The sequence below is a fragment of the Stigmatopora argus genome, chromosome 8 (genome assembly GCF_051989625.1).
Source record: "Stigmatopora argus isolate UIUO_Sarg chromosome 8, RoL_Sarg_1.0, whole genome shotgun sequence".
Lineage (NCBI taxonomy): Eukaryota > Metazoa > Chordata > Actinopteri > Syngnathiformes > Syngnathidae > Stigmatopora > Stigmatopora argus.
Window position 1 is genome coordinate 13798675 of NC_135394.1, and position 11397 is coordinate 13810071.

Consider the following 11397-nt stretch of genomic DNA (forward strand, 5'->3'; position numbering starts at 1 on the left):
TTCCAAAATGGCTTAAAAAATGAACCTGACATTGCCCAAAAAAGCTAGATGCTATTTAGCCTCTCATCTTGGTATGGGATGTAGAACTGGGAGGGGCTAAGAGGCCCAATTAAAATGAATCGTCAAGTCTAGTCCAGTCAATGAAAGAGAATGAGTTTACGGAGGGTTCTAGAAGCACTTGAAGTGCTAATTTAATGTAAAAAAAACACCATCAAGACATTAACCACTAGTGACATTGCTAAAAAAATGTGTATTAGGTGTCAATTTCATGGTATTTCATTGAATGAAAACTTACTTACACCCTATTGGTTGCATTTGGCAAGATATTTGAATGGATTTGGAATTGGCCAACACTGAAACTCACTGAGATCAGATTCGGGGGAAAGATATGTACTGGTGCTAATATTCTAGAGCCGTACGATAATACGACCTTTTGCCAGCTTGGATTGTACATTTGTTATGATTGTTGAGCACCACGCTTCTCCGTTCCCATTCAGACAGGATTCACTGGAGGCAGTGAAAGTAAATGATGAGGTTGAATGCGTCCACCTGCACCACGCAAGTTCTACTATGGACTGAATCCAATCAGTCATCCTGACAGTCCATTAATAATCCTCACAGCAGTTGGCGAGAGCGAGAATCCAAATGCAAAATGCAACAATGCAGCGTCGATAAGAGTGTGGTATGTAAACAGCAGGTACTCACAGCTGCTGCTCCAGGACTTGAGCAGAGATTTGATGCTGATCTCAAAGAAGACCGAATCCTGCAGGCTCAGCATGGCGACGCTGACTCAAAAGTTTGGCATGGTCCAGCAAGGCACAATTTTCCTCTCACTTTGACCACTCGTCTCAGAAGCCATTGGTCAAATCCCCAAACTGGTGCTGCCCTTTGCGGGTAGCCACCAAAAGCGCCGTCCCCGGATGAGCATGTTAGAAGAGATGCCCCCCTGGACGTCGGCTCCAAGTTTTGGGGGTGCCAGTCTAGCAAAGCAATCCACCAGAGGGCCAATGCACTGACTACTTCATGCCCCAAAATGGAATGAAAATCCAGAAAGTGGGCGAAATGTGGCGTCTCGAAGAAAGAAAACGAGGAAAAAAGCTCCAAGAAAAGTGCAAAGGCATAAAAGATCAACAACGCACTGCGATATTTCCTCTATGTTCCTCTTCCTGTGTGTGAATGTGCCAGTACTAGCCTGCTAGTACAGCCCCCCTCCTCACCACGGCACCCCCCAACCGCGCTCCCACCCCATTCGCTCACGGGGAGACTCCTCCCCTTTTCCAACGTCGTTCTTTCACGCAGACCAAGAGAGAGAGAGAGAGCGACAGACCGAGCTTGTTTCGACAGCAAACAGAAGGAGGCGGACTCCGTGGCGGTGATGTCATCAATATGCTGCCGGTGTCAGAGCGGCTACTGTGCGGAACGGCGCCTTAACCCCCACCCAGGCTGCCGGCCTATGAAAAGCTACTTCCTGTCAAGCACCACGGCAATAAGTGATGCGTCATTGCTGACTCTCGCGGGAGGGAGAGGAACAATGGGAGGGTCGCACCATCACAACATTAGCAGTGCGACTACGCCTTTGGAAAATAAATACATTAGACAATATGACTCCAGTATTCCAAAACCATCTAAGAAAAGCCACCCTTCATTTTTGTTCACATTTTCCAGCAGTTTCCAGGTGTCTAAAAATAGCCATCAGGAAGTAGATCGCACCCAGATCAGCCTGTTTTATAGGAGGGGTCCTTCTCATGCTCAATGGCCACTGCCCCGCCCTTTTTAACTGACAGCTTTTGCAAACAGGATGACAAGCCCTTATCTCCAAATTGTTTGGAAGTCAACACGAACGCCATGTTGCAAAAGCATGGAGAGACATATTCCAAAAGGCAGCACTTCTCTAACAAAAAGCCTACAGACCATCTATGCTAGCGCTACCACTAAATGTGTATACGGACCGTGTTGTTGTAGAGCACTGCATTATTGTCTGGCTTTTGTCAAATATGAGTGATCAGTCAATCACTAGCCTATGCTAGCAAAGTGCTAAAGTCATTAATACAGTTACAAACAATTTTAGTTCATTAAAACAACCTAAACAGATCAAATTGATCAGATCAAAGCGATAAGGGTTTGTGTGGTAACCTAAGTCTTAGTCTGCAGAAGGTCCCCACCTTGTGGACTTCCTGTGTGTGGCTCCAGTTTCTTACCTAGGTCTACAATGTCTTGTGTGTCTTGTGTCTGTCTTGTTAGTACAACCAAGAAATTTCCCGAATACGGGATGAAATTAAGTTCTAATCTAACAAGGCAGTAACAGCGTGTATCTTTAAGCTGTCATGCGAACTAACTACTCGCGACCCAATTCTAACCATTCCATACATTTTTCCCTTGTTGTCCACTTAAAAATGGCAGATCATTGCCCAGTGTCGCACAAAATCCATCCGAGATCCTATCAAAGCATGATTTGCTTGGCTGTGGCGCCATTAACAAGGCAAAGTTGCATAAACACACACAGTAAATGATGCAGAAATCTTACGCACACTGACGTCGCTTACAGGCCTGCAGTCATTTCCTCTCGTAATTTCACTGCAGGAATCAATAACAGCTTCCTAATAAATCAAGACAAACTCCTGCTCTGCAACAGGACACTTTATCAGGAACAACTGGAATCTATGGTGTCAATTCGTTTGACCTGTGAGAGAATTACGTGATGTATTATGAGTTCCAAGTATAGTCTAGGAACAAATTCAAGTCATAAACCCAACGTATCACTGCACTCGTGTAACCCTCACATTGACAGGAAACCTTTCCGAAATCCAATGATATTAAAAACAGTTGATGAATCTGACATTCTAATCTGGTGTTGACGATATTGTTTCCAGAACCTCCAAGCAGATCTGCGTGACATTGAGTCATTTTGCAGTTAAACAGTGGATTATGTTTTTTAACAAAATATCCAAGGAAATGAGAGGAGGGGGAAGAGCCAGGACAGACAAAAAGTCTTTGTGCATCCCCTCCCGTTGGGTTGATTTCTCATCTCTCGGTCGCTCGCTATGTCACATGCTCTCCACTATACAAGTTATGCAAAAACCAGGCAGAGCCGAGCATAAACAATCGACACAAGCAGTCACTTTGTGGTGCCACCCTGGTGGCCTTCAATGAACAAGCCAGAGATACTTTTGCAGCAAATTACATAATGCATTGATTTGCTAGTTGCCGTTGGTGGCAAATAGCGAGAAATCACATTTCTGAATTAACCGTGAGTTCTAGCGGCCGTTGGGTTTCCAATTGAACAAAGCGATAAATATGTCGTAATGGGTCACTCCGCGGGAAATAAGCATTTCCCCAAAATATACAATTATCTCATTGAGGGGAAATCAAATCCTGTGGTTGACCGGAGATCCGCTACCACAGAACTTTGGACATTTTTTTTTCATAACCAGCAATCTATAATTTTCTTTATACAAGGCTATGAATGAATAAATGAATTATATATATATATAGATAGATAGATAAAAACCAGACATTTAATTGTTTACTGGCCTTTGTGATATTTACTAAACTACAAATGTGAAGTTAGATGTTACAAGATGTCCAGTATGGAAATGTCAGAAAAAGACTAACTAAAACATCTGGATTGTTTTGGTTTGGAGTTATTCATTAGCAATTCAATAGTAATACGCAGCAGTGTGCCAGCTCCATTTTCACGTGAGTTTCAATGTTTTTGTTTCATTCTAGCCAAAAGCTGTTCTTTAAAAAAAAAAAATCCAAAAAAATCTGCTGTTTGAACAAGGGTGTGTAAACTTTGATTCATAAAAAATGTTGTTTTGTAATTTGTTCAGTTCTTTGTTCTGTTCAATCTGCTTAAAACAGAATCAGTCACTATGCCTTTCCTTGCTAACGTATGTGTGTTACGGACGAGTGTGTGGAGTGCTCTAACAAAAACTTTCATGACTGAGGCAGGAGGGGATTCAAAAAAATAACAAGGACTTGGAAATAAATAACCAAACCAAACCTGACGTGGAAGACTAAGACAACGAGGAACTTGAAACATGGCATGGCAACTTAGCCTGATGTAAACAAAGCAGATGATCCAACAATGACTCACAAACACAGGGTTAAAATAGAGAGACAGAGGTTGATTACAATTACGAAAACCTGGGTAACACAAGAGGGAGCAGGCGGGGGGAGGGGAATGAACGACAGGTGAACACAATGGGCAATCACTCGGACAAGACACACAGGGTAAAAAGCATAAGAAAACCAACCAATACCCCAACTAACCCAAACAATGTAGAAATAATAGTAACTTAACTCATGGGCTTCAATTAATAGCAATGGACTAAATCACAATAATTCACTGCAAGACCTTCTCTCCCAAGTTTAAACCAATCATTCATTGTTCCACTTTGGAGGTGTAACAATACACAAACACATACGGTATATGCACTCTAGGAGTGAAATTCCAATCTAATTCCAGAGTGTCAGTTTATGAGCTGCACAGTTATGAATCTTAAAAGAGGAGAGACTAGAGGTGGGAGGAGGATCAACACATTATATCATGATGAAAGGCAAATTTTTTTATTGTTTATTGTTGGGTTTTCACAACGCAATGATTCGTCGACAAAGGCTAACACGAAAGCACTGCATACCAACGCAGTTGGTATTGAGAGCGTTCGGTTGAGTGACAGCTAGCTTGATTTATTGGCCTAATTAATTTGTTGGGCCTGCATTCCATTCAAGACCCGCCTTACGAGGTCTCTTAGTTTGAACGAAGGTGGGGGGGTGCATGAATGGAGAAACTCAGTGAAGAAGTTGAACTTGTGATTTTGACAACTTATGTAATAGCTGTGAAAGTAGACATGTGCTCTGAGCTTTTAATTTTTTTATCAGTAGCATAAGCAAACATTGTGAGCAAAGTGAAACCAAGTTTTGTGGATTAAGACACTTAGGTGACATAAATGTTTGGCATTTAAAGTCTAGTTCAGTTCCTGGAACTTCATGTTTTTTTGTTTTTGTTTTTGATGGTGTTGGTGATAGCAGGACTTTTTGGAAATGAATACACTAAAAAGCGCATAGCGTCAGTCATGCAAAAAAAGAGTTAAATGAGCATGACAATGTAGTAGTTCTTTGGCAATATAGTTTATGTTGAAAGTATTTTACACGTCGCAATCTTCGATGTTTGCTATCGGAATTGAAATTGCAAGAGTTTTCATTTCTTATAGAACTAGATGGACTAAAGGCTAAGTGGTAAGTAGTATTTAAAATCTGTGACTGTCAGCGATACATCGGTAACAACTGCTTTGAATTCTGACCTTGTCGTGAGAGTCTTTCATTTCCCAAGTAAGCTTGATGGATTTTATTTGTATTTTTTGGTTATCCAATTAAACAAGCTGAGTAATGGCGTCTTGCAGGAGCATATCAGTATTGAGACATCACTAACACTGGAGCCAAATACTTCCCTCCTTGAGCAAAACAAGGGCAATGTCATACGTGTTTGTGAGTGAACCAGAAACTCAGGACATGGCATTAGAAGCGCCGTTATCAGCAAAGCGGCCAGACTTCGGGAGGAACTGTTTTGTGTAAACTCGGCTCGCTTGTTTGAGGAATGCAGAGGAGGAACCGTCAACATCGTCCGTCTCTCACTGGGAACATTTGGAGCTTGGACGTGTTGACTTCCGGTGAAACGGGCGGAAAGAAAAATAAGGCTTCTTGATCAAATACATAAAACCATGTAAAAACGCACTTTTGGTTCCCTTCAAAAAGCAGGCAGGCCGATTGCGCTTCAAAGTCGGAAGGAGCACATACCGATGCCACACGATACCACCCAAGCCTTGACATGTCAGCGATTGGTGTCAACAAAGCATGGTGAAGTCATATTATGAAGCTATGAAGATTAAAAGTATTTGACTCACCCAATCAGAAAACTGACAAAAATGTGACAGTCGGTTGGATTATCAGTATGTGTGTACCTCACTTTAGCCATTGTCAAAACTGATGGGCAAAAGTCTCATTACACCTTACAATAATAACCATCCTAAATGATCTTTTGGATATATATATTAATCGAAGCCGATGTGAATATTAAGATGAATTGTACCCAAAGCAATTGCCAAAATTCCCAAAAGCTTAGGATAATCATAGGAAGATGTGTGTCCTTTGGGGATTTGTAGACTTTGATTGCATTATTATGAGTATGTTCCTAGCCCCAATTAAAGCAGAGGATATTCCATTCCGAATCCCACATAGGCTGGCGGATGCATTTCCTGTCTGAAGGGCAGCACTGGGAACAAGAATCGATTTGAGCTGCAATTTGATCCTCGACCTCGGCTGTAGTGGTGCCCAAGCGGCAGAGGACACGCAATTCAGATCTAGACAAGTCTACTACAGACATGGAGTAAAGATGTTTACAGTAATGTTTTTTAAAAATGGCGTTATAAAGTAATGAAAAAGTTTTATACCAAAATCATCATTTCCATGGGTTTTGCCAATTGCCAATAAACTCCGCTAAAGAAGAACTAGAAAGAAGTTTGATCATCTTGATTGGGAAACAATCTTTTTATTTGGGGCTGAGCTGATTTTCAAAATCAAAACTTTCTGAAAATGAGCTACAACCGACATTATTATGAGATCATAATTTATTGTATAGTTATGGTTAACTCAATTGCCGCTACTGACAAATAATCCGTTTTAACTGGGAGGAGTTGACAGTGATCAATCACTCGCACTAAATTATCCCACCACACTTTAATTTACCCTCGTAGGGATTCTTTAGCTATGTGTCATTTAACATGGAGGGTTTAAGACAACACAATGCAGGTGCGGTTTAGCGTGGGATTGCCGACAAAAAGGTTTAACAAATCCCCTGTCACAAAAGAAAAGCATGCTGCTGTACGACCTATTAATTAAATGGTGTCACCAAACATTGTCCCCTCTAAAATAACAATGAAAAAAAACGTAACTATACGTTTAATGACAGCATAATGTGTTCACAACGTAAGATGAATGACATCTGGAAAGTAAAACCAACTTAAAAAGGCAACTCAGGCTAAGCCAGTTATGCAGAAGGGAGTGGCGTTCAGATCACAACAAGGCAAACTATTCTTTGGTATGAACACACAACATTACCAGCAGTGTCTCTTTCATTTTTTTTTTTTTTTAATTATAAATACAACTCACCCTTGCGGTCCCGGTCACGGCGAGCATTCTGTAAAAAGGAGGTTTTTCGCAATCGGGGGATGTTTCCTGTGGGGAAAAACACACAAAAAATGTCATGTAAAATAAGGTCTAAAATTCCTTAGTGAGTGTGAACATAATCATAAATAATAAAATAATTTCAGCCCTGTCAACAACAGGAGTTAAAAAAAATCAATGCTAATCCAAGTGCATTAGTTTTTTTATAAGTGCCTATAAAAAACTGGGTTGATTAAAACAATTAGGTTCTGTTTAATAACTGCACTTGTAGGATTGGCTAATGTGAACTTTGTTTAGCAGGTTAGCTTGTTAACATAACCAAGTGCTTAGTCAAAATTCAGCTTTTAAATTGGAAACTCAGGCTAAAATGGTCTTGTAGCTGCCTGAAATGGTTTATTATGGTTCTAAATGCTTGTAAAACAAAAAGGTTAAACCCTTTTCATATGGGCCAGGTCATAGTTTGCAGAAGGTGAAGATGAAGCATGCTTGGCTAAATGCAGTCGACAGGAATAGTCCCGTCAGACATGACTGCGGCTGGATTTGGCAGGTCGGAGTCGAGTATGTCATCATCAGGATGAGCAAGCGGCGGATATCTGGGCTGACACTTCCTCTTCCTTGTGTCCTATGTCTTATCGCCAAATGAAGATGTAATAGAAACGGTCTGTCTCTGTTGACCTTTCTAGTCGCTCTATTCCACATGTGTCAAAGTGGCGGCCCGGGGGCCAAATCTGGCCCGCCGCATCATTTTGTATTTTGTGTGGCCCGGGAAAGTAAATCAAATGCCAACTTTCTGTTTTAGGATCAAATTAAAATGAAGAGTATAGATGTATATTACATTTCCTGGTTTTCCCCCTTTTAAATCAATAATTGTATTTTTTAATCATTTTTTCTGTGTTTTTATTCCAAAAATCATTTTGTAAAATCTAAAAATACATTAAAACAGTAAAATAAACATTATTTTAGATCTATAAAAAACTGAATATTCAGGGATTTTAATCCAGTTCTTTTAATCCAGTATAGATGTATATTAAATTTCCTGATTTTCCCCCTTTTAAATCAATAATTGTAATTTTTTAATCATGTTTTTCTGTTTTTTAGTTAAAAACATTTTGTAAAATCTATAAAAATATATAAAAAAAGCTAAAATAAACATTGTTTTAGATCTATAAAAAACTGGATATTCAGGGCTTTTCATCCAGTTCTTTGAATCCATTTATAAAAAGAAATCTAAATATTATATCTAAAATGGTCCGGCCCACGTGAAATCTAGTTGACGTTAAAGCGGCCCGCAAACCAACCCGAGTCTGACACCCCTGCTCTATTCTATAGCAGCAGCTGCTAGGATCAGGTCAGAAAAACCTATAGGAAGGCCTGCCTTATCCTTGAAATTGCATTTCTATTTGGATTGCTTGGAATAAATATGATGATAATATAAAAAATATGGGATAAATAAAGTTATCCAATCCAATCCACGTCAATGAGCTTGAAAATAAAAATGGGAAATCTTGAAATATGGTGTGGTTTTCTCAAATTCAGAAAAGGAAATACTTTGTAAATGTATTTAAATGAATTCCCAAACAGGAGTACTTCAGTTAAGCATCTATTTTCATTTTACCCAAAAACAAAACGGGAAAAAAACATTAACGATATTGAATAGGTACTTTTGGCATCTTTTCAGTCGTCTTATTGGATAATGGTACTTAACATAAGTAATGACTTTATTTCAATAAATCACTTTTAACACAACTCATGACAGGATAGTTGCTCAAAATATTCTTTCGCAGATATCTGATAAGCACCTCTGTGCTGACTTGGAAACTATTCAAATATGTTCCCATTACCAGTATTTTACACCCTCCTAAAAAAGGAGGCTTTGCAATTTTCAAGTTCATCCATCACAATCAAAACTAAACACAAAGAGTGTATAGTAAGCACCTTTGCAAGTTTATTCATACTCCTATAGTGCAATACAATATTTTGCCACAATATGCAACAAAATAAGAGTAAGAAAAAGGTCTTCAGCTAAGATCTGAGTTTTTCTTTTGGCAGATGACAATGAATATGCCTTTATCAATTGCTTAAAAGTTTACAATTTCCATATCTCAAGTTATGACAACTCATAAGGGAAGGTCCACAAATAGAAAGATGTTCTATTCAAGTGTCTAATAAAAAAGAAGCTATCATCTCAAAATCCCTTTACGTTGGAGACTATAGTACTCACCTAAGAAATGCTACGCTATATGCTACCGGCTGGGAGTGCTGGCTCCTACATCAGCATTTCCAAATTTGGTCATGCTGACAAGCAGGTTGTCACTTTTGTGCCGCATAGCCACCGGACCTTTTCACACTAAGTTTACGCTAGTGTGAAAAGGCCTTACTTAATCCTTTGCGTTTCTTAACAGTGGGCGTGAGAACAGTCAGTCAAGAATACTTTAAGACATGTGCTTGTTTACTAGGGTTAAGCACCTGAGGAGTAAAACAATGATTTGTTTTAAAATGACCTGGTCGGTCACTAATCAAAAGCCTGGAATTTTTATCTACAGTAATCCCTCGATTATTGCGGTTAATGTAGACCAGACATGGCCACGATTAGTGAAAAACTGCAAAGTATGGTCACCCCTATTTAAAATTTTTTTTATTTTTTATTTTATTTCAATGCTGAGTCGTAGTAGCAAGCGGACGACAGGGGAGTGGCTTCCACTTGCGAATTTCAGGGTGGATTTTCACATTTTTATGAATTTTCAAAAATCTATTTATTTATTATTTTACTTCAGTGCTGAGTTCTAGTAGCGGAGGACAGGGGAGTGGCTTCCGCTTGTGAGTTTCAGCGTGGATTTTCACATTTTTATGAACTCATAAAAAAACTTAAATTAACCAAAAAAAATCCCCCAGGAAAAAAAAACGTGATGTCATGAAACCGCGATATTCGAGGAATTACTGTATGTAGCAGTGACTACAACACAACATAGCAAAAGGGGGCCACTATGTACACTTTTTAAGTTAACTATAACAATGATTCCAGTATAAAAAGTCATTCATCTCGCCATTAAAAACCTGAATAGAAAAAAAATGCAATGTAGTGAAACCGCCATATTCGAGGGATTACTGTATGTGGCAGGGATTACAACACAACATAGCAAAAAGGGGCCACTATGTCCACTTTTTAAGTCAACTGTAACAATGATTCCAGTATAAAAAGTCATTCATCTCGCCATTAAAAACCTGAATCCAAAGCTGCCTAACCGGAAAAGCTTAAAAAAAAATCTGATTACTTTTCAGAGAAAAAAAATCAGAACAAAATACAACATCTGCTGGTGTCAGTCATACCTTTGAAGTGAGTTTTCCTACTACGGAGCGGCTCGACCGAGGCCACGACCTGCTCGCCATTAACAGCGCCGACTTCCTCCACAATAGTGTCACCTACGACCAAGAGGCCCATCCTCCTCATGCGGATGACCTTTGGCGAGGCGACCGCTCGCTCCACGGTATCCCCCCGAGAGTTGGAAACGTCGTCACCTCCCGGCACAAGGTTCTTCAGATATTCCGCGTTCAACTTGGCGCTGGCGCGTTCGGCCGCACCGTCCAGCAGTTTGTGCCACGCCATCGTCAACCCATCCTAAGGAACCCGAGTGCTACGAGGAGCGTCCGCTTTCACCGAGCCAAAGGCCGTGTATGGCAAAAAAAAGCAGGCTGGATGGCGCGCTTCCTTAAAAGTCGTCTATCTGGACCGACGAGTCGCTGACATACTTGAAGCGAGCGGAGCGACTTCCTGCCCTGCTGCTACCTGTCGGAAGGCAACCATGATGTCACGGCGAGTGGGCACTATCTAGGGTGGGGACTCGAGACGTATTGCTCGGGAGATAGTGCCCGAAGACCGGACGGGCCACGCCACGCCCCGGCTGGCCAGTCAGAAAGACTGCAAAGGGGGAGATTGACACGAGGCGTGAGAAGTAAGAAGGCATCGAAAAGCGAGCTAAACTCGTCCGCCTGCGTGGACTGATAGCCCTTATCGCTGCACTCAAATGCCGTCGACTTCCATGTAAACACAACAAAAACAAAGCTCGCAGTGTTGAGAGAAACCAAGCTGTGCTCCAGACACAAAATATCATCTATAAAATCTCCATAACCGCAAACGTCTTGTGTTCTAAGTTTAGTTTTACAATAAAGCACATGTTTAAACATTTAACTAGCAATCATTGCTGGCTAAATTTGGAA

At 40.5% G+C, this 11397-nt stretch overlaps 1 protein-coding gene across 1 annotated transcript in view; it reads right to left on the minus strand.

Moving 5' to 3' along the window:
• The window catches only part of fryl (furry homolog, like), a 69854-nt gene extending 58760 nt beyond the window's left edge, over positions 1–11094 (minus strand). The window contains exons 1-2 of the mRNA XM_077606504.1: positions 10510–11094; positions 7168–7233 (exon numbers count right to left, since the gene is read on the minus strand). Of these exons, the coding sequence (XP_077462630.1) occupies positions 7168–7233; positions 10510–10786 (343 nt within the window). The 5' untranslated portion in view covers positions 10787–11094. The remainder of the gene's footprint in view (positions 1–7167; positions 7234–10509) is intronic.
• Between the last annotated feature and the right edge of the window lie 303 nt (positions 11095–11397).